Raw genomic sequence first — 22446 nt, forward strand, 5'->3', positions numbered from 1 at the left:
GGCAGCTATTTTCTATTAAGTGAGCAGTTTTCCTTATCTATTCCACAATCAATCATCTCTCAGGGGAGACATCTGCTGATGATGGGCTATTGTCACTGCCTGACTTGTAAGAGCTGTAACATCCCACTGGGAGATGCTCTGCCCAGAGGGAGGAGCCAAGCATTCCTACCTGGATATAATCTTGAGTTTTTGGAACACCAGCATGGCTTTTTCTGCGCTGGATTTCCCAGAGGAACAGCTGCCTCTTCCACTGTATCTTCAGAGGAAATCTACACCCTTTTCTACAGGATCACTGCTCTCACAGAACCACAGCTGGCACTCCAGGAGGACTGAAGCCTTAATTCTCAATTGCACTGCTGCCAACACCCTGTCCAACAGGGGGTCAGGTTGTATTCTGACTCTGTCAGTGTTGTTTTGGTTCACTGCATTGTTTATTTTATCTTTTTATTTTCTTCCCTAATAAAGAACTTGCGGGGGTTTGTAATTTTCCCTTCTTCCGCCATTCCCCCTCCCCCCTTCCCGCGCGTTCCCCCTCCCTCCCGCAGTACCTTGTCCCAGCCCTTTGTTCCCTCGTCCTTTCCCCTCGCTGCGCGGTCTGTCCCTGCCCCGCCGCCTTTCCCATCGCTGTCCCCGTGGTTTCCCTGCCCCTCTCCCCTGCCTCCCGTCCCTTTGGCTGCAGCTCAGGTTCCCCCCACCCCGGCACGGGGAATAACCGATGCCGGGTCGGTGCCCCAGTGTCTCGGGGACATGCTCCCACAATAAACACGTGTCTGTACCCAAGCCCCGTGTCGCCATTTCGTCTGTTCCCGCGCTAGAACTGAGCCTCGCAGAGCCGAAGGGGAAAAGCGGCGGCCACCTCTCCCCCCCCTCCCGCTGTGTCCCACCGGCCCCCGCCCGGAGCTGGTCCCACGGCAACAAATGGTAGCCGAGAATGGTTATTCCCATTGATTTGTGAAAAGGGGGAGAGAGAAAGGAACCCTGCTGCCGGCAACACGAACTGTTATTCCTGCTCCCATATTTTTGCCAGAGAGCCTCCCTTAATTTATAAAAATTTGGAGGGAAGGGATCTACATTTTTCCATTTCAGGGGAGGCTCCTGCTTTCCTTAGCAGGAGGGCAGCCTTTCCAAGCCATGACAGCCAACTAAGAAACCACAACAACAGGTGCAGCAAATGAAGATAAGAATTATTTATCATTTTTTTCTCTGATCTTCTCACAGCCTTTCCCAGCACAATACCTGGGAAAGTTGTGCTGCTCTCTGTAGACAGAGAGCTGCTGCTACAACTTTCCACTGTTCAGGTTGCTTCAAGCCCTATCCAGCCTGGCTCTGGACACTGCCAGGGCTGGGGCAGCAACAGCTGCTCTGGGCAATCTGTGCCAGGGCCTCCTCATCCTCATGGTAAAGAGTTTTTTCTCCCTAGGAAGCTCATGGCTGGGGCTCAAGGGCTCCCATAAACAATCTCCTGGGGTGCTCAAGCAGGTGGACGGCAGAATCACAGAACATGCTGAACTAGAAGGGATCCTTAAGCTTGGGGCAACAGATGAAGAGAAAAGTGGGGCTGGGACCAAGAGGAGGATGGTTTTCTGGGGAATTTTCTCTGGATTCAGCTCAAAACAAGAAAAGTACTATCAAGGGTTTTGGATTTTGTCAACTACTCATCCTGAAATCAGAGTGTGACATTTACTGAATGTTTTGTACAGTGTATATAAAAATACTTCTCTTTTTTGTTTGTTTGTTTTGTTTTGTGGGGCTTGGTTTGTTTGGTAAAGGGTTTTTTTGCTTTGTTTTGACAAAATTCCTATGCAAGCTTAGTTGTGAACAAAAATTCATTTATTACTATGATAAGAATATCATTATTATATGTGCACATGCATTTGCTGCCTTATTTATTTATTTATTTATATTTGCTGTTTACATCACTCTAGTGTGTCTGTAGGCATTTTGAGGTACACCAAATACCAGAGGAATTGGAGGCTTCAGTCCATCATCTCACAGAAGGAGGAGCTGGGCTATGCTGATGGGGATGTGAAGTCATTCAATGATCATGGTCTGACCTTTTATATCTCCACTTTTCAGAGAGGAATTAGACACACTGAAGGCAAAGTGTTTGTGCACCCAGAAGTGCCAATTCCATGCCTTCCTCCCCATCCCAGGGCCCTGATTTGCCACAGGGAGGGAAGGCTCAGTCCTACATCCAGAACAGCTCTTCCCAGAGATACTGTGAACATAGGGTGTGTCACTTCTGAGGCACCAGAATCCAAAAATATAATGTAAAAGGGGATGGGTATGTATGCTACATACAAAAGTAGTGTTTTCCTAAAGTGATGAAATATCCCAGACTTCCAGGGCTAAGGAAGACACATAAATATTACAGAAGAAATTGTGCCTGGCCGTTGCCTTCCCTATGATGGCAAACAAAAGGCGGAAGTGGCCATGAGGACCCAAAAGAACATTTCCGCTGAATTCTTAGAAAGATGCAGACGATGACTCGCATAGCCCTGAGATGATGAAGCATTTTCTCCTAGAAGAGGAGGATGCAACATTTTTGAGAAATCACATTTCTAAAGCTGCAGGTCTGTTAACTGTGCTGAATCCTAACAGGGGACATCACCAGTGCCTGGGGGTGAGAAAACTGCCCCAGAAGCCAGTGCCTAAAGTGTTATTTTAATCTACTGATTGCTCAGAAAAACAGGAACAGCCAATCCATGGTCCCTCTGCTGGATTTGGTATCTCAAGGGATTCCTGCCCTCAGCCAAACCACACTCCTTGAGCAGAACAGACCTTGGCTGGGCTAATACTAGAACTCAATGACCTTAGAGGTGTTTTCCAACCTGAACAATTCCATGATTCTATGATTCTCTGCTGTGCTGTGCAGCCATTCCCTCTGGATGAGGCTGAGCAGGATCTGGTCCTTGCAAGACAGGGTCTGTGTGGAGGTTATCAATGCACTACCACCAAAGACAGGGACAAACTCCACTTGCCGTGGCTTAGAGAGAAATCCTGCTTGCAAATCACCCCAGGCTCAGTTTCAGGGCAGCAGGGAGCTCCCAAAACCAGGTCCCAGTGCTCCCAGCTGCTCTCCAGCTGCCGACTGCCAACCAGCCTGGGCATCAGAGGGCAGACTGGTATCTGCTTCAAGCAGTTCCTTGGAAGCACATGATGTAGAGTCGACCAGATGGAAAATATAGGAGCCTACTCAGAGCTATCTCATACCTTTGACCTCCACTGTCCTTCCTGGGGGAGGCAGATTCACAATTACTAGAAACACTTTGGATGCTGCATTGGGGTGAGCTCACATCCTTTCTGCTCATTCATTTCTTCCCCTACTTGCAAGATCTCGGAATTGTTGCACTTCCTTCTGCTTCTTCTGGAAATGCTTTACCTCCCCAGCACTGCAACAAGTGCCACTTGTCTGACACCTGCCAGAAGCAGGTTGCTCTGGACAGTTTCTATTTCATCACTTCCTCCCACTCCTAGTTCAGTGACATTTACCCTGGTTCCTTCCCTGCACAACAGGTTTCCATGGCTATCCTCACCACTCCCTCCACCAACTGCCTCTGCTTTCAGCTCTTTGTTAGGGCCTTGAAGTTCATGTCCTTTCTTATCTCCTCAGGCTCCATAAATTCCTTCTCCATGGAGTGAATGTAAGATCACAATCTCCAGGGTGTCAATGCACTGCAGGACTCACTAAGACCTATCATTCTTCTCCCTCCTGGAATGTGGCAAAGCTGTGACAGAGCTTGTCTCACTAGTCTATTCTCTCTACTGTGCAGCCTCCAAAAGAAAGATCCTGAAGGAATGTGGGACTCCCCAAAACACAGCAAAACTCAGTCAAGAAAAACTGCTCTCCCAGTCCAGCTAATTTATTTACTAGAAGACTCCTAAAGCATCATCCAGGACATCCCCAGAGAATTGGAGAGAGACAATTTACAAGGGCCTGGAGTGACAGGACAAGGGGGAATGGCTTCCCATTGCCAGAGAGCAGGGTTAGATGGGATATGGGAAAGAATTCTTCCCTCTGAGGGTTGGGGGGGAGCTGGCACAGGTTGCCCAGAAAAGCTGTGGCTGCCCAGCCCTGGAAGTGCCAAGGCTAGGTTGGGCAGCACTTGGAGCAACCCAGAATAGTGGGAAGTGTTGCTGCCCATGGCACGGGGTGGAACAACATGAGCTTTAAAGTTCTTTCCAACCCAAAACAAATCATAGAGTCCAGGACTCTATGATAAATTGTGATGAGCATTTCAGACTATGTTTTACCGAATCTCATTTTATTTGCATTGAATCAGACTTCAACTTGCGCAGCTCCTTGATTTCTGTCTGAAGGACACACTGCATAGCCACTCCAGCTGGTAGTCCAGGGCTGGTGGCACTGATTGCAGACCATGTGCCATGGGGCAGTGTGTTGTACACCCAGGGCAGTGTCTCCTGGCCCTGTGCAAAGAGACCATGGCCCCACTCAAGTTCAGATCAGCTTTTCCTCCAGTGACACACTGGCAGCCTATTCAAGGCAAGAGCCTTGGGGCAGCAAGACAGCCTGGAGAAGGATGTCCCAGGGGATGGACAGACCACAGATAAACACTGGAGAGAGTATGGGCTATTTTTCTTTCCCTGGATCTTGCAGCCCAGAAGTACCCCTGACCTGTGATAGGCAGCTCCCCACACTTGGAGCTTTCCAACCCATGGGGTTTTGAGGGGGGGTGGAGGGGCTGAAGTTGACAGACTTGGAGGGGATCTTCTGACCAGGGGACCAGAGACAGCAGCCCAGGGACCACCCACACCCAGATATCCTCTCTCTTCATTACAGGCCACAAGCTGGGGGTGAAGCCACCACACAGGCAGCTGCCACTCCCAAATCCCTGCCGTGTCCCACAGATGCCACAGCAGGATCTCTCAAGGAGTCTCTCTGGACTGGAGAGGGTCAGGTCTAGCAGCACCCTTTACCTTCTCAGATATTTCAGAGTAGCAGCACTACAAACCCAAACCGTTCATTGTGGTAGTGGGATTTTGAAGTTTATGTTTAAGAAATTGTTTAAAATATTGTAATTGTTTCTTCCTGTTCACCTCTGTTCAGTTTTCCTAATAGTCTCTCCCCCACGTTGTTTTCCACCTGTTTTCCCACCTTTCCCCATCACAGTACTCGTGTATGCTTCCCTTACTTCCAGATCCTTCCCTGCCCATCCTCCAAATCCTGCCCCTGCAGCTTGTCTGTCATTATTTGCTACATCCATTTATCTAGAAGCTTCATTGTCAAGTCATGATTATTTATCTTCACTCATTGGCACATTAGGTATGCACTCTCCCCTTCTCCTTCCCCATTGGTTTCATGTACATATACCCACCCCATCCTCCTCCTATCTGGCTCTTGATTTGTTGTTAGGCTGTCTCCCCCCTGGGGACAGCCTCCCTTTAAAAGTTGTCATTTTTCTCTACTTTGTGCCCTTTGCCTCTGCCCTCCCTTTGAGCTGTTGCGCTGTCACCCATGCTGCTCCCTGCACGGGGAGAAATAAAGACTGCTTGGAGAAGCAAGGGTCCTTCCCTTTTCCTTTGCCTCGATCCTCTGACATGGGTGCATTTTTATGGGCCACTTCTGTGGGTGAGGGCCCAGAGCTGCGGCCAAGCCCTGCTGGGGCTGAGGCGCGAGCGGCCGCTCGTGGTGCCCACCGTGGGGAGAGCGGCCCAGAGCTCGCCAGCAGCCTGAACCACACCAGGTTCCCCAAATCAAACCTTTATTGTGTTATTCCAATACAATTCACATCAAAGTCAGCACTACACAGCAGGCTGGGCACATATCTTGCTCTGGCAGCCTGTGAGATGAGTATCAGGGTGTCAGTGATCAGGGGACTCCCCTGTCCCCACTACTGGCTGCTGCAAAGTGCCTTCCCAACACATGCCACACAATGGGTGTCACACATGGCAGGTCACCCCAGCAGCCAGAACCATTTAAGAATCCTGCCAGGACACTCACCAGGGCACTGAGGTTTTCCCCTAGTGCTGCCCCACTCACTGGGAGAAGCTGGTTGGGCTCCCAGGTCTGTGCCCACCAGTGACAAACCAGAGCAGCCACTCTCACAATATGATGCATCCGGTTCCCTGTGGGTCCCTGACCCAGGAGATAACCAAGGGTTCTGCATTTCTGCCCCCCAAAAAGGCACCCAAGAAAAAGAGAGGCCGGAGATTGCCGGAAAACTTGTCGGTGAAGGTGTAGATGTGGGAGCGGTCGCTTACGTTGTAGAAGGAGATCTCTCCTGCCTCGTAGTCCAGGAAGATCCCAACGCGCCGGGGTCTCACGCTCAGGGTGATGGGGGAGGTGGGGACGGTCAGGGCCTCATAGGTGCCCCCGTTCTGCAGCCGCAGCACCCAGTAACCATTGTTGGGGGAGAAGAGGACAGAGCCTTTCCGGCAAGCAGCCTCTTGGCACAGCCCCAGGCCCCACTCGGGCTTGTCCCCCACCTGCACCTCCCAGTAGTGGCGGCCCGAGAAGAAGCCCGGACTGCCCAGCACCACCGGGGCAGTGCCGAACCTCTTGGGGCTGTCAAAGAGGGACAGGAGCAGCTTCTTGCTCCCGCGCCGCACGCTCTTGCGGTCTTCGGACACAGTGAGGTCTGGGTGTGCTGTGTCTGGGTCCAGAATCACGTCCACTACACAGAGAGAAGGATGGAAGGGTGGAAAAGGCTTCAGGCATCTGCAGACACAGACACAAGCAGGTGCCTGTGACCTGAATGCTGGGCTCTCCCAAACCATCCCACATCCCACAATTATTTGCTTGTGGTTTTGCACAGCTTCCAGCACTGCCTAGCAGTGGGGAAATGTAATATAGAAAATCAGACACATTGAAATATTTGGTGTCAGGCTGTTGGGGAAGATGAAATAAGAAGGCCTTATGATTGCCTAGTGGGGAATTTGGAAACTGCAGAAAATGTGAGACAGATTGAGATGAAAATGGGCTTTGAAATGGCAGACCTTGGTTGCTAAGCACTAGTGGACAGTGGTGTAGCTAGTAGAAGGTAACTCCCTTTTTTGACCCACAGACAAATCAAAGGGTCAGATAAAGTGTTCTGTATCATTCCTCAAAAATGTAGAGTTTATCTTGCGTTTGTAACCCTCCCGTGAAGTATGATGTATCTGTAACCCCACTGGTCCAAAGTCCTTTTCTGCACCCCCCTCTTAAACCCTCTTGATAAGGTGTTCCCAGGAGACCAGAGCTTCTTCTTATTCCTTTCCTGCCCTTCTCTCTGCTCTCTTGGGCCTTGGAACTCTCTTGGAGCTCTCTTGCCCTCTCTTGGACTTATATTGCCCTGCTCCCACTCCTTGGGGCCTGCTCCGAGCTGCAGCTGGCAACTCTGAGCAGGGTCCGCACAATAAACTGTATATCCTAAGGCTGGACTCTGGAGATCTCTCATCTCCATCCGTCCCAACCATCCAGGACCAGCTCTCGCCGCATCAGGATACAGAGCCAAGTCAAAGAGGGCAGTTCCACAGCTTCAGAAAGAGTTCTGAAAGCAAGAGGTCATGGGCAACATGGTGCTTGAAACCCCCAAGGGACATCCTGAGCTTCAGGGTCCCCTCACAATCCATCCAAGGCCATAAGTCTTCCCACCACAAAACTGGCCTGAACTCATCAGTGCCCAAACTTGGAGCAGCTGGACAAAGCCTATTGGAAAAACCTCCCTGTGCCCCAGGGTACTGGGGAAAACTAGAGCCCAAATGTCCTCTCACCTTTGAACTTCCCTCACCTTTGAACTTCTCTCACCTTTGAACTTCTTCAGCATGTCTCTCATGCCCAGGCAGTGCTCAGGAATGCTGTAGTTTTCCTTCAGGGTCACAGACACAGCCTTGGGGGATTGAAGCTTCACCCCTTCACACCTAAGAAGGGAGGGATGCCCTTGGGCTGTATCCAGAGCCTTCCCATGGCCCCCCTCCAGTAGGAGTGGGTCAGTGCCCTTTTGTTGCCCTTTTGTTGCCCATCCCCTCCCTGGAGCTCTGGCTGGGAAGAGCACCGGGGATAATTACTTGCATATTGGCAATCCAAATGAGATCAGAGTTAAACGATACAGGGAGCAGCAGTGCTAGGCTGCTGGGGAAAGAAGGAACAGAGACTCTAGGCAGCACATCCCTTAGGAGGGGATGCAGCTCACATGTCACAAAACAGGCAAGACCTTGGCTCTTTCCCCTGAAAAAAGAGGACGGAACCTCTGAGGGATTGCCTCAGTCCCTCCTGTGTCTACCCCAGGAGGACCAAAGCAGATGCTGGGCAGAGAGGATGGGGTGGCTGTTGTGGAAGAGACATAAACATTTGCCTCAGAGCCTGGAGGCATCCAGACAGTCAGAGGAACAACCATGGTACCTGCCAGAAATAACCATGGGTACCTGCCAGCAATAATCATGGGCACCTACCAGGAATAATCATGGCACCTACCAGGAAAAAATCACCCACCTACTCAGGATGCTTTTCACGTCCTAGAAGACAAAAATGACTCTGGGTTTGTCTGGGCCAAGCCACCCACCCAGGTGACAAAGGCACTGGGGCTAAGTTAGTGGTGCTGGTGGCAAAGCCTAACCTTGAGCAGCCCATCAGCTGGCTGCTGGGTCTTCCCCTTTATCTCCAGGATCAGCTCCTCCAGCAAGCACTTCTCCTCCAACAGCCTGGCCAGGTTTTCATTGATCAGCAGCAGAATCTGCTTCTCTTCCTCCTCCAGCTTCTGGAGCAGTAGCTTCTCCTCATCAGCCAGCAGTCGATGCAGCTTCCCAAACTCACTTACAATCCTCTCCCGCTTTTTCTTTACTGTCTCCTTGGGATAAGAAGATTCATGGGGTGAACATTATCTAGGCAGCCAAGACAGAGCTGGATGTTCTGGCATCCATGCCCAGAATCAGGCCCTGGGAAAACACTGCATTTTTGTGATAAATGCGTGAATTTGAAAACCAGCCAGAGACAAACTTGTGCTTCCACCTCATTGTAGCTCCGCTCCACATCCTCAGTTTACCAGCAGTGGGACTTTGCCTGGGGCATTTCTGCTCAGCAGGACCCTAGAGGTCTGGGCTGTGCTGGGCTGCAAGGAGGTGCCCTTAGGTGTTGGGGTAGGTTTTTATTACAACTCATACCTCCAGCCAAATCCAGGCTAATAAACTGCTTGGGCAGGTGGACAATGCTGGAAATATCCCCAGTAAAGGGCAAGAGGTAGAAAAGTAAAAAAATCATGGAATGGTTTCAGTTGGAAGGGATCTTAAAGAACATCTGCTTCCACCCCCTGCCAGGGGCAGGGACACCTTCCACTAGACCAGGTTGCTTCAAGCCCAATCTAGCCTGGCCTTGGACACTTTCAGGGATGGGGCAGCCAAAGCTTATTTGGGCAACCTGTGCCATGGCCTCAGCACGCTCACATGGAGGAATTCTTTCCTTATATCTAATCTAAATCTCTTCTCTCTTAGTTTAAGACGGTTCCCTCAAGTCCTGTCTCTATCTGCCATGTAAAGGAAGCCCCGGGGCTGTGGAGGGATAGAAAGGCAGAGCCCAGGAGGCTCCTCAGGTTTCACTACAAGGTGAAGAGCCAGCAACTGGCAGGGTCTGCCAGTGCCTTAGGGCTTTTTACTTCATCCCTAAAAGCTGATTGGAAACCTGGAATTGCAGAAAGACACTGCAGTGAGCTTAGGCCAGGAAACCTCGGAATGAAGAAGATAAAGGAAAGAAAATTGAACTCCTTTTTTTTCCCCATCCAAGTACACCATTCCTTGGATGTGAGTCATGAGGACTTGATAAGTCAGGACAACCTCTTTCCCCGAAGCATTCACATGGAACTTTTTTGCTCTTTTTGCTATAAAAGCATAACCAGAGGAAACTGGAGGCAGCTGAGCCACAACCCTGAGCCTTGACTCAGGCAGATGGGAAGACAGTGACACAGCTCTCACAATTTCTGTCCCTCTGCCCCAGTGGGGACAGAGGGCTCATAGGGACCCACCACCACTTGTCTGGACTGCCACTGACAAGGGAGCTGAGAAAAAAACTAGGGGACTTCAGAGAAACCTGTTTTCCCTGCCAGAGCTGATTAACCATCCTCTCAAATTCAGGGCTGGATAACTCATCCAGCAGTTTCATTTCCTTTTCTGCAGTTACTTTTACTTTCCAGCTTTCACCCCAAGAGACTTGGAATGCAGATGTTTGCTGGCGTCTGCTCTTCCCAGAACTGTCTGGAGTGAGGCAGAGTTGCAGTAATTCAGCTTTTTTTTTGTTATGAAAACACTTTTTGTTCCTGTTCCACACAGCTCATGCCTGGCTTGGAACTTAAGCACATGTTGTAAAACAAAGGGCAATAACAAATAGCCCATGTCTACTTGTTTAACCAGCACAAAGTCCTCATGATTCCAGGGACTTTGGCATGCTGCTCCTTGCAAATCTTTTTATAGAGCCGCACACGGTTACTGAGCCTGGCTTCCAGCATTGCTCATACATGTGACAGCAGAACACAGGGACACAGCCTGGAGACAATGATAAATCTGTGTCCCCAGACAAGATCATTCTGGGTGACGTTTTTTTTAAAAATCATGATATCGCTAAAGCTTATTCTTTAAAAATTAAGACAGGCACCTGCCTTGCACTCCTGGGTTTTCATCCTTTCAGCTGACTCACGCTTCTTCACCTCCTCCACTTCCTTTGAAAGAGTCTCCAGAGATTTCTGGAGTTTGACCTGGAAAGAGGAAAAATGAGCTCAACTCACCCCAACAGCACCCACTGAGCACTGCAAGCTGGCTGGGTCCCCTCTTCCTGAGGGAAGACACTGACCCAGTGCCAGGCAATGCCAGGCACTGGCACCCAAACAAAGCAGCTTCTTCACTCCGCTCACAGCATTAACCCTCCCCATGCTGCACAGGTTTCCCCTATGTTTTTCCTCACTATTAAGGTTCTGGAGATCAAAGTGACGGTGCTCTTTCAACGCTGGGGTGAAGGGGGGATGGTGGCACTGCCAGGATCATAGCTGGGATGTGGGGTTTGGGTGCCAGCATCCCTCCACCACGGCAAAATGTCCTCTGGGACCTACGGGCTCAAGTCCTCCAGGGTATGTGAATGGATAGGGAGCTAGGCTGCGTCCCTGATCTGGATGGAAGGTGTGAGCCTTGGTCCACCAACAATTTGGAAGATAATGGGGGTGTCCAGCCTTATCCCTGCTGCGAGGGCGGCTGTGGCAGGGTCACCGTCTGTGCCAGCCCTCCTTCTGCTTTCCCAGCGATGCCACTGGCCGTGCTGGAGTCACCGTCTGTGCCAGCCCTCCTCCTGCCTTTCCAGTGATGCCACTGGGCATGCTGGGGTCACCGTCTGTGCCACCCCTCCTGCTTTCCCAGCGATGCCACTGGCCGTGCTGGGGTCATCGTCTGTGCCAGCCCTCCTTCTGCTTTTCAGCATTGCCACTGGCTGTGCTGGAGTCACCGTCTGTGCCAGCCCTCCTCCTGCCTTTCCAGCGATGCCACTGGGCATGCTGGGGTCACCGTCTGTGCCACCCCTCCTGCTTTCCCAGCCATGCCACTGGGCGTGCTGGGGTCCCGGTGGCCGCACACCCGGTGCCAGAGCGCCTGGGGCAAGACAGGGACCCGGTGCTCAGCCTTCCCCTACCTTGTAGACGTGCGCCGCCTCCTCGATGGGGTAGACGGTGTGCGGGCGGTGCTGCAGGGACTCCCGGCACACCACGCAGATGGGCTCCTCGTCCTCCTCGCAGAACAGCTTCAGCCGCTCGTCGTGCTGGGGGCACAGCGGGGTCCCCGGCTCCAGCCCGGGCCCCGCGCCGCCCCGCAGCCCCAGCTGGCGGATGCTCTCCACGATGTTGGCCAGCTGCCGGTTGGGTCGGAAGCCGCTGCGGTGGCAGGAGGCCCGGCACTGCGGGCAGGAGAAGGGCCCGTCGGCCCACAGCCCCTTGTCCTGGCAGTGCTTGGCGATGCAGCCTCGGCAGAAGTTGTGGCCGCAGTCGATACTGACCGGCTCGCTCATGTACTCCAGGCAGATGGGGCAAATGGCCTCCTCCTGCAGCCGCTCCAGGGCACCCGCCAGCGCCATGGTGCCCGCTGGTCTCGGTCTCGCCGGGCAATTCCCTCGTCAGCCAGCACAGGCGGGCACGGCTGGCACAGCCCGACGGCGAGGAGGCACCGGCAGTGCCATGAGAGCCTGGGGACGAGCCGGCCCCGCTCCCGGGAGCACCGGCCACGGAGCCTCCGTGCTGCTGGGGGAGGAGCTGGCCCCGGCCGGGACAGCTGCAGCCAGCCCCAAGGACTGGGACTGCCTCCAGCCCGGCGGGGCAAAGCCAGAGAAAACCCCGCGGGGACAGCGGGACAGATTGGGGAAGCACCAGGAATAACCCGTGGCCAGAGACATCCCCATGGACGGTGGTGGAGATGGGGTCGGTCTGGTTATGGCTGAGCTCGGTAGAGCCCCTGAGGCACTGCCCGCTGGCCAGAGATGTTGGCCGAGGTAAAGGACCCCGTGCCACACCAAAAGCTGTGCCAAAATATCCCCCGTGACAGCCACCCGCTGCAAAGAATCGGGAGTTTGGGAATGTGCCGCGGCAGGGAGCAGGCGGGACAGGCAGGATGTGAAGTGAGATCCCTTGCATGCACAGAGGGGCTGGGGGACAGCCAGATGTCACCTTGTCGGAATCTGAGGTACTGATGATTCCGAGATTGTAGAAAGTCTCTGATCCCCACTGCCAAAGAAGAAGCCGTAATTCGTCTGTGCTGGTTTCCAGGTTGTTTATTCTGTTTATCTCTCACATGTTCTGCTGCCCTGCCCAGCTCTGTCCTGCAGGGCAGCGTGTGGGGCTCTGCCCTCAGTGGGATGTTACAAACATTAAATACCAGAAATTCCCTGGGCTGGACTTACAATAACGTGCCAATATCTGTCACCTACGTTGAACAGTGTGTCCCCAGCCTGAACCAACAGAAAAATGCCAACACCACAGTGAAACATGGAGGGCATGAAGAAGGAGAAAAAGGACAAAACACACCCAGCTTCCTCCATCTTGTCCCCTTTGAACCCCTTATCTAGAATCCTAAAATTTTACTTTTGCACCCATGCCACACTAATTATTACTTATATCAAACACTCAGAGCTTGTAATTCATGCTGTAAGATTGAAAACTCTTTTCCATGGACAGAAATCACAGACAGTGCCTCTGGGGGCTCTGTCCAGGGGGTTCCTGACCCCTGCCAGGGTCCCAGACCTTCCAGGGCAGCCAGAGGGATGCCCTGGACTCCCACATCACCCCATCACCCACGGACCCTCGAGTATCAGCCCTGACCCCATTCCATCCATTGCTATGCACCCCAGTCTCTGTAGAGCATCCCAAGAACCGCTGAGAGAAGTTGCAAGTTTTGCTCCTTTTTATTATACAAAAATAACTTCAACACATTCAGTACAAAGGAGAATGAAAAGTTTTACTGAAAATGTCAAATAAATTAAGACTGCCTTTGCATGACCTTCCATAAAAGAGCTAAACACTGAGTTGAATACCCTGCCAAATTCCCAGGCAATGAGAAAATAGAATATGTCATGGATGTGTCCACGAGAGCACGTCCTTGCAGAAGTGGTGCTTGGAGAGAGCAGGGTATTGCTCATCCACTGTGCTTATGGTCCTTTAATTGATTCATTATGTCCTGGACCCACTTGTCATTAGGGTTGGCACAGACCAGCTTGTCCTTGATGGTGGTAAATCTGGAAAAGAAAATCCAGTGAGGAGAGGAGAAGGAAAAGAAAACAGAGAGGAGAGTGGGACCACCTGCTCCACACCAACAGTGACACCCATAAGACACCTCTACAGGCTGCAAAACAGCCCTAGGGAAATGGGGTGGGGGTGGCTCCACGTCCTTACAGGTGTTCTGCTCTCTGCACTTAAAACACTTTTGTCCCCAGCATCTCTATGTCCGGGACACCATCCTGGCTGGGTCCACTATCTGGGGTGAGGTGGGATGACCAGCAAAAGCTCTTTTGGCTCAAATCTAATAAGGAGGTCCACAAACTGGTTGCCTTGGATGTGGGATTGCCCTCTGATACGTTCCCAGGCTGTTCTCACATGGGAGAGCCCTGCTCAGTGCTTTTCCATGTCAGGATGAGGTATGATGTGGGGTTCCCTCACACTGTCAGGACAAGCAGGATCCTCAGAAGCAGGAGATCTACTTACATCACAGCTGGTGGAGAGCAGTGGCTGCCTGTGTGCTCATACTTTACCACACGGCTCAAGGGCAATGGTCTGGTGATGTACTCAACACAGCAGGGACCATAAAAATTGAGAGAAACTGGAAGAGAAGTTTTCTGTTACATCAGACCAGGAAAAGTGCCAGTGGGGAGAAGTATGGTCAGAAGATGAGAAGATTCCCACTGGAAGAGGTGTTGCTCCCACAGTGGGCTCCCACCACAGCCATCTTCCCATCAGGGAGCCCAGGTAAGACAGGCCTCTACTTTCCTACAGCAGATGCTAGCAAGAGAGAGCTGCCAAGCATTACTAAACCTTATACAGCAGACAGAAAGAGGAGAGAGTTCCTGGAGAGGAGAGATTGGACTCACTTGGAGAAGAGGTGGCCTGGTAGCAGACAACAACCACAAAAAGTACAGAAAGGGCTGCTGTGAAGGTCTTCATGGTCCTGTTGGGCGGAAATGAATTGTAGGAGTGAGGCTGGACTGTTGCAGGGTGTCCCTCGCTGTGCCTGGTGTGGGATCCCTGGGTTCAGCCCTCTTTATAGAAAAAGACAGCAACCAAGGATTACCAAAAACAATGACACATTGGAAAAAATGCAGTGTCAAAGATACCACGCAGCCCCGCAGAGGAAACCATTCAGAGCCCCGATGACAGCAGCGTCCTGACATGGCACAGGGTATGATACCATGGGTGATAAGATACCATGAGAGGACAGAACAGGATATGACCTGTCATTTCATTTCCCCTGACTTAAGGGCTCTGCAGAAAACCCAGAATTAGTAATTCAGAAGATCAGTAGGTAGACCTCTTGCCTAGAAGTCACAGCAGTGGATGAAGGCCAACCATGGTTGTCACGCACTTGTGTTTCCCAGAACATCTGTGTCACGGACCAACAGATCTCACCTCTGCCACAGCAACTGGAGCAGGGAAAGTCTGAGAGTCAGGCTGACCACCGATGTGCCCACCCAGCCATGCTGGGTCCCACTTGCAATGGGGGCTTCCTTGTGGGACTCTGAAGACATAAAATGCATAAATGTGCAGAGCAGAGGGTGGAGCATGGTGCAATTCCAGACCTGGGCTCCTCTTATGTCCTTGAGCATCCCTTGCAACAAATCTTTAGGGAACCAGTTCCGCTACATCACAACTTCTCAAATACTAGTGACAGCTAAAATACTATGCAGTTCTTCATGGACATGGGAATCGGCCACTGATGCCCACAGAGAATTTGAGGAGCTGATGACCATGTTAGCAGACCAAAGCTGACAAAGATGGTTATTTGGTTCCAGCACTGTAGCACTAGCACCCTCCTGACACTGTTCGTTCATTGTCCCAGCAGCCAACCACACATAGAGAAAAGATTGACTGATTTAGTGCACATTGCTTGGGATGGGAATGCACTGTCTCTCTCTGCACTGTCAGAAAACTATTGGAAATGTTACATCCCTCCAGAAGGGCTCTGCGCTTTCCCAGGCAAAGGTTTGTGGACAAAGCCTCAGAAGAGTGGAGGAAGAGAAAAGTCTCCATGGTGCTAGGAAATGTATCTGGGTGCTGGGCAACCACAGCCACAATGCAAAAGCAAGAGGAGCAAGCTGCTTTTCCTGGTGGTCCAATAACAAAAGTTGTCTCACTCCTCTATGGAGGAGGATGATCACAAAATAGAATCTCCCACCCAAAGTGGGGTTCCTTGTAGGAAGCCAGAAGAGGAAATCAGAGGGAAATGAAGATATTCCCTGGAAGGGTGGATTGCAGGCCTGGGGTTCTCAAGTGTTCCAGGGCATGTGATAGCTAATCAGCACATCTCAGGAGACTGAACTCCATGGAAAAGTGAGGCAGACTCATTGGAGGGTGCAGGATGCTGCCATGGTGGGGTTTGTTTTACATAAACCTTTTTCTCTCCCTACAATACTCTTACTAAGCATGAACAAAACTGAGCCTGGGTGAGACCACAGATGGTGCTTTGGTGCTAAGGAGGTGCAGCTACAAGCTTGGGGAGTGGGCAGCTGAGGAGGACCTGCCCATGGAGACCTGGGAGCATAGGGCATGTTGCTAGGTTTCTGGAAAGACATTTCCTGAGCAGAGACATACCTGCCCCTTCCCACAGAAGGCAGGCAGGCTCCATACAGCCCATGGATTCTCTGCTGCCATCACAACCCAGTCCCCAGCTTAGCCTTGGCACATCCATTCTCTTCTCTGAAGCTCTTTCTCCATGGATTGGCTCGCTTTAATCCCAGCTCGTGTTAAGGGGTTAAGCTTCCAGAGTGAGAGTCAGTTGAAACAGTCGGAATCAAGGCTGAGGTTTTACTTGTGAAAAAGACTCAGAATATCCTGCTTCAAACAGCTGACGAGCTCAGGATTCCTCTGGGATCCTTCCTGCTCTATGACTTACCTTGTTCTCTGTTCCAGAGCCCATTCAGATACTGGGATGAAACCTGGTACCTCTGAGGGCATGAAGTCCTACCACCATCATGGATCCACTCCCCTCAACACTGCACAGAGTGGGACAAGAAAGGTGTGAAGAGACTGAAACCCAAAGCCCAGCAAGAAGGAGTGCAAGGACAGGGACAAACTGCCTGCACACCTTAGGAGCAGGAATGCTGCTGGAGCTTGGTGTGCCACTCCAAGAGAGACATGGAACAAAGAATGGAGCAACACGGAGATACTGCAGTAATTCTCTGTTGAAATCAAAGCAAATAGAAAGCAAAAGATGGAGTGACACAGTGGTGTTGTGGAGAGACTCCATGGAAAACAATGCAGCTAATGGGAACTAAGCCAAAGGAATGATCTAGATGGAAATCCAAAGCTGAACTTTGATTAACTCAGAAATACATACTACTTTCCTCACCTCTATTTATGCTAATAACTAAAGTCTATCTAACTCCACCTAAACTGTAAATTACATGAACTATAACTTTATCTTTTCCCAAGAAAATAATATAAATATGGCTGAAGTGGGGAGGGAGGTCAGGAGACTCCAACATTTTTGCAGTCAGTTATTATCAGTGGCAACCTCTAAACCCGTCACACTCTTCTCTGAGGAGTGCTAATAAACTGCTCAGTGTGAGTCACAGAATCACAGAGACACAGAATAATTAATGTTGGAAAAGTCCTCCAAGATCAGGTGTTATCAACATCTACTCCTTCTATCCCCTGCTCCTTCCATTTCTACCAACACAATCAGAAACAAACTTGCACAAATTCCTATTGAGACACAACCCTACACTGTTCTGACACAAATCCACACAGGGACAAGAATAAAACTGAGAGGAGGAGAATAGACTGACGAATGAGCTGGAACCTCCTCACTGATGGCTCACACAAACACAGCCCAGCTCAGAGCAGCTTTAGTTGAGTGTTCTGCATATTCAACTACAGGTTTGATTGAAATTTTTCAAAACAAGATTTATTTTGAAAAATCAGTATTTTATAGGAGGTATATAAATGTGCCTCAACATTGTCAATGAAGTCTCCCTCCTTTCGGATGTACCATGCTGTATTTCCTGCTTCCATTCAACCAAAAGGAATTCTTGGAGGTTTCGACTCCTCTGTTATTTCCCCTATTCACTGTTTTCCTCAGCTTTGTTTCTTCCTTAAACATTCTGTATTCTTGCTCCTTCCTACCAAGACAAATAATGCAAACCTCTAAATATTTTGTTTTCTAAAACCTTCTCCATATTATACATCCTAAATAGTGGCTATTTATGGAGTCTGTAAAACCTCCACCTTATGGTGTGCTTCAGCTATAGATAGAAACCAAACACAGTATCTTTGGATCCATCACCAGGACAGTTTGGGGATGAGGGAGGAAACTCAGCCCTGAGGGTAGCCTGCTCCACCACACCACCTCCTGGGCTGGAGTAATGTCTGGGAAATCACTTTATCACAGTGCTCCTGGGAGCTGCCGGATCACAACTGTGGGAAACTGGGTTTAACTGTGAGCAAACCAGTTGGAAACAGAAGAAAAATTACTGGGGCCAGAGATCCCAGGGTGGTGCAGCTCCAAGCAAGATGTCAGATGAGAAGAAGTACTTTCAAGGAGAATTTAGACTTTCCACGTGAGAATTGAAGTCTGAAAGATGATAAGTGGCCTAGAAAGAGGGACAAAATGAATAGTCACTGTCTGTCCCAGAGCAGGAACCACAGATTATTCAATTAGTCAATTATTCAATGGGCAAGAGGAAGGTTCAAAAGGAACAGAGGGAGGCAGCTCTTCACATGAGGAGCTCCTTGCCAAGGGACACGATGAGCACATGGAAATTTCCTTGAGCCTGAGCTTGGATTTCAGGGTGACAAGCTTGAGAAGGTTTGGAAAATGAGAATGGTTGGGGGCTGGAAGCACACTCCAGGGTGCAGCACAAATATTGATCTGTCTCTTCAAGGGGTCTGCTGTGGCCACATCTAGAGGTATCAGGGATCCTTAGTCTACATCCTCTGCAACTGTTCATCTTTGATTCCCCAGGGCAACTGGTCCAACAGGACCATCAGGGCTACATAGCAGCTTGTGAAATTGCATTGAAATCCCTGGACTGAAATCTACAGGCACACCAGGATGTGCCTCCAGATAAATATTTTTGGTAAATGTCAGTGGAAAGACTCCAACAATTTCTAAGCACACAGCAAGGCAGAAATAAATTGCTGCAGTCCATGCAATTTTCCAAGACAAATTTGGGGTAGCTATAAAAGCTTCACTTTGTGACCAAGAGCCTAAAAGAGCAGGAGGTGGCTGGATGCCATGTTGGAATGTGGCCCTCACAGATACGTGGTGGCACTTCCCAGGACAGCCAAATGATGCCTCTGCTGCAATTCCTTTGTGTCCCCAACAATGTACTGAGCAGCAACTGACCTGGAGCTGAGCAGGGCTTGTCCAGCAGCTGCAGCACAGCATGACAGGTTTAGCCACAGTTCAGAGAAAGAAAAATAAAACCATTTGGTGTTGGGTTTGAGACGGGCAGGACCTGAAGCTGCCAAGCACCAGAATGACAGTTGCATTGTCCTTGCACACTCTGCCACCTGTTGTCATCAGCTGGAGGTACAGGGGACATCTGCAAGTCAGGCCATGGAGTTGCAGGAATCATGAAAACAACATTTGACAAGGGTACTGGTGGATGTTGGATCATGGAAAACATAGAAATCATGGAGTCATTCAGGTTGGAAAAGACCTCTAACATCATTGAGTACAGCACTCCCACCACTAACTGTAGCCCTAAGCATCACATCTCTATTTCTGTTAAATCCCTCCAGGGATGGTGACTCCACCACTGCCCTGGGCAGCCCATTCTGATTCTTGACCAGTCTTTCAGTGAGGAAATGTTCCTTAATATCCAACCTGAACCTCCTTTGGTTCAACTTGAGGCTGTTTCCCCTTGTCCTATCACTTGTTCCCTAGGAGAAGAGCCTGACCCACACCTGGATCCACCCTCCTGCCAGGGAGTTGTAGAGAGCCAGAACGTTTCCTGTATCATAAAGGGAAGACAGGGATGTACTGGCTCTCCAGATCCATGCCCATGCCATGCCACAGTACCTGCCTTGTGCTCTCCCAAGACTGCACTGCAATGAGCACAGGGCTCCCACGCTCAACTCTGTTACATCCCAAGTCTTACACTGAAATCCTTTCCTCAGTAATCCAACTCTGGCAGCCAAAGCTTCCAACACAGAAATAAAGGAAGAATTAAGAAGAATTTATTCACAGAAAGGGTTATCAGACATTGGAATGGGCTGCCCAGGGAGGTGGTGGAGTCACCATCCCAGGAGATGACTGGATGTGACACTTAGTGTCTAATTGACGTGGTGGTGATCAGTCATAGGTTGGACTTTATGATCTTGGAGGTCTTTTCCAACCCATTGATTATGTGAAATCAGGCTTGCCATGTCCTGCCTTGGAAGAGACCTGGGCTCGGTGGGGTGCTCTAGCTGGACCTGCTGGCCATGCCATGGGGACACTCTCCAGCAAGTGGCAAAAACATTCCCTACCTCCAGGTCCTGCTTGTGAGCTGGTTTCTCACCTAGGCATCTGCCCCTGCAGCTCAGTGTCCCTGTGGAGCTCAGCTCTTCTGCAGATTCATCTGGAAACCTCTTCAGCTTTGCTTTTGAATTCTTGGGCAAGCAGAGGCAGTTGCTGAGGCTTCCGTGCAGAAAACACAGCAGATGACGTTTTGGGGTTACAGCCCTCCTTGTAACACCTGAGAAAGTAGGAGACCCAGACAGGACAGAGGTGAGGGCCCCACTGGACCTCAAGCACCTTAGCCAAGCAGTCCTGTCCAAGACCCTCTCCCAGTCCCACCTTGTTCTGTCTCCAGTGCTCTCCAATGCCCTCCCAGATCCTGCACCAAGACTGTCCCTGCCCCACATAGCAGCCCAGGGTCTCTTTGGGAGCACAAGCAAAGACTCAGTAGCAACATCTGTTTGCCCAAAGCATTCAAAACACAGTATCAAAAGATGAATATCCTCCCCATGCTTCCATGCCTGCTCCTCCTGGCACAATCTTTGCTCCTCAAGGACCCTCCTGCTGGGTCTGGACTACTACTCTGCCCTCTCCAGATGGATACTTCGGCTCAGAAGTTGTTTTTGTCCCAGAGTCTGAGCAAATTACCCCATCACCAGGGCAGGGCTGCATCTGGGCCTGCCTTGGAATGTGTAAAGGGACTGAAGGGGATCCATTTGGGATCCATTTTTCCCACCTCCAAGGTGGAAAGAGAAGGGATCTTAGCACAGAGCCCTGTGCCAGCCCACTCCAGCACAGCCAGCAGGATAACAGAGGAAGGACTGTGGAGCTCTGTGATTCTGTTTTCCTGTTGAAACAAGGGGGATCTGTCCTCTCCCTGAGCCCAGGCCAGGCCACAAGAGGGTGATGACTGTTGCAGCAGCACCCTGGGACTCTCCAGCTCTGGCTGGGGAGGGAATTATAAAAACAGACTCTAGCTCCCAGCCCCCATGAAAAGTGCATCCCTGAGCCCCAGACAGGGCCCATAGCCCCTGCAGTCCCTTCTGGTCCCACTCCTGTTACTTGGCCTTCCCATTTGGGTTAAGGGTGTCCTGACAGAATGGGAGCAGACCTCCTTTAGGATCCTGTGGACAGGAACCTCTGGGCATGGAGAATAAAGAGGGAACTGCCCTACGGAGCCCTGCAACAGGGGAAGGATGAGCTCCAGTCCCACCTGCCTGGCCTGAGCAGTACTTGATTGGTGCCACATACTGCTGAGCAGGAAAAAAGAGAGGGCACACATGGTCCTCTCCATGTCCAGACAATGTCTGTCCCCACACAGGCCAGACACCCCCACGAGGGGCTCTGCTATCACCCTTCAGTCCAGCCTCTTGGACAGGAGTGAGGAGAGAGCACTCTGAGAACAGGTGAACCCCAGCCATGGCTTCCAAAAAGGACCTGCTGGGGAGGAAGAGCAATGCCCAACCTGCTCTACCTCCACCCTGCTCAGTTTCAGCCCTTCCCCATCATCTCCCCATGGAACCTGAGGCAGAGGAACAGATGCTGCACAGGAACAGCTCTGTGCCTTCCCCTCTCAACTACCTGAAAACAAGGCACTCTCTCCCACTGGGAAGGAGCCTCTCAAATCCCTGCAAATCCCCACAGCACATTCCAGCAGAAAGGCTGCGTGGAATAGGCCAGCCCAGGGTGGTCTGACCAGCAGCTCATGGGCTGGATCCCAGTTCTATCCTGTTACAGCCCCTTCCTGGGAGAGGCAGAAGCAGCCAGTAGAAACAGCCTGCTCTGTCCCGCATCCAAGCACCTTGCTCTGTTCCTGCCCAGGTCCCAGCATGAGCACTGGGCCCTGGCTAGGGACAAAGAGGATGTGGCTCTGCTCTTCAGTAGGAGGAAGCAGCTATACCAAGCCTCAGCCTAGTGGTCTCTTGCCATGGGCTCCAGGAGCAGGATGTTCCCAGTGAGGTGGAGGGTGGGAGAGGTCCAGATCACAAGGCACCACTATCCTTTGTCCAGTCCCTTCCTTTGCTCTTCCTTTCCTCCATCTCTATTCAGCAATGATGTAATTTCTTCAATTATTAATCATCTCGCTGCAACAGTGGATGAATCAAACCCATTAAACTTCCCCTGGGAGCAGCCCCAAGGAAGGAGGCAGGTTTCCAGAAAGTACATTAAGGACAATGCAGACAGGCACTTGAGACAAGTGGGAGGAATGGTCTCGCTGCTCCACGCAGGCCATTTCCCATCAGCTGGGATTTGCTGTCCAATGCACAGGGACTGGTAAGGCCTGTGATGCAAACAGGCTGTCACACACCCTGCTGGGCAGCTCCAGGAGGGTCCTGGTGT

The 22446-nt window shown here is 51.0% G+C and overlaps 2 protein-coding genes across 4 annotated transcripts; both read right to left on the reverse strand.

Moving 5' to 3' along the window:
• Positions 1–5706: 5706 nt before the first annotated feature.
• TRIM50 (tripartite motif containing 50) lies at positions 5707–12224 on the reverse strand. Of its 3 annotated transcripts, XM_085557664.1 has the most exons (7): positions 11600–12224; positions 10584–10679; positions 8556–8786; positions 8414–8454; positions 7748–7860; positions 6448–6635; positions 5707–6339 (listed from the first exon to the last, which is right to left on the reverse strand). In XM_085557664.1, the coding sequence occupies exons 1-7, from the start codon at positions 12035–12037 to the stop codon at positions 6064–6066; spliced, it is 1383 nt and encodes a 460-aa protein (XP_085413790.1). In that variant the 5' UTR covers positions 12038–12224; the 3' UTR covers positions 5707–6063. The 3 variants fall into 3 exon arrangements, with proteins under 3 accessions (XP_085413790.1, XP_021396035.1, XP_085413788.1); XM_021540360.4 differs by having other exon boundaries at positions 5707–6635; positions 8432–8454; XM_085557662.1 differs by having other exon boundaries at positions 5707–6635.
• A 570-nt stretch (positions 12225–12794) lies between these two features.
• On the reverse strand, positions 12795–20812 carry LOC116184310 (C-C motif chemokine 5-like). Its single transcript, XM_031506488.2, has 3 exons — positions 14537–20812; positions 14154–14268; positions 12795–13687 (listed from the first exon to the last, which is right to left on the reverse strand). Exons 1-3 carry the CDS (start codon positions 14607–14609, stop codon positions 13588–13590), a joined length of 288 nt encoding a protein of 95 aa, XP_031362348.1. The 5' UTR covers positions 14610–20812; the 3' UTR covers positions 12795–13587.
• Positions 20813–22446: the final 1634 nt, after the last annotated feature.

The sequence above is a fragment of the Lonchura striata genome, chromosome 19 (genome assembly GCF_050655825.1).
Source record: "Lonchura striata isolate lonStrDom1 chromosome 19, ASM5065582v1, whole genome shotgun sequence".
In the NCBI taxonomy this organism is placed as follows: Eukaryota; Metazoa; Chordata; class Aves; order Passeriformes; family Estrildidae; genus Lonchura; species Lonchura striata.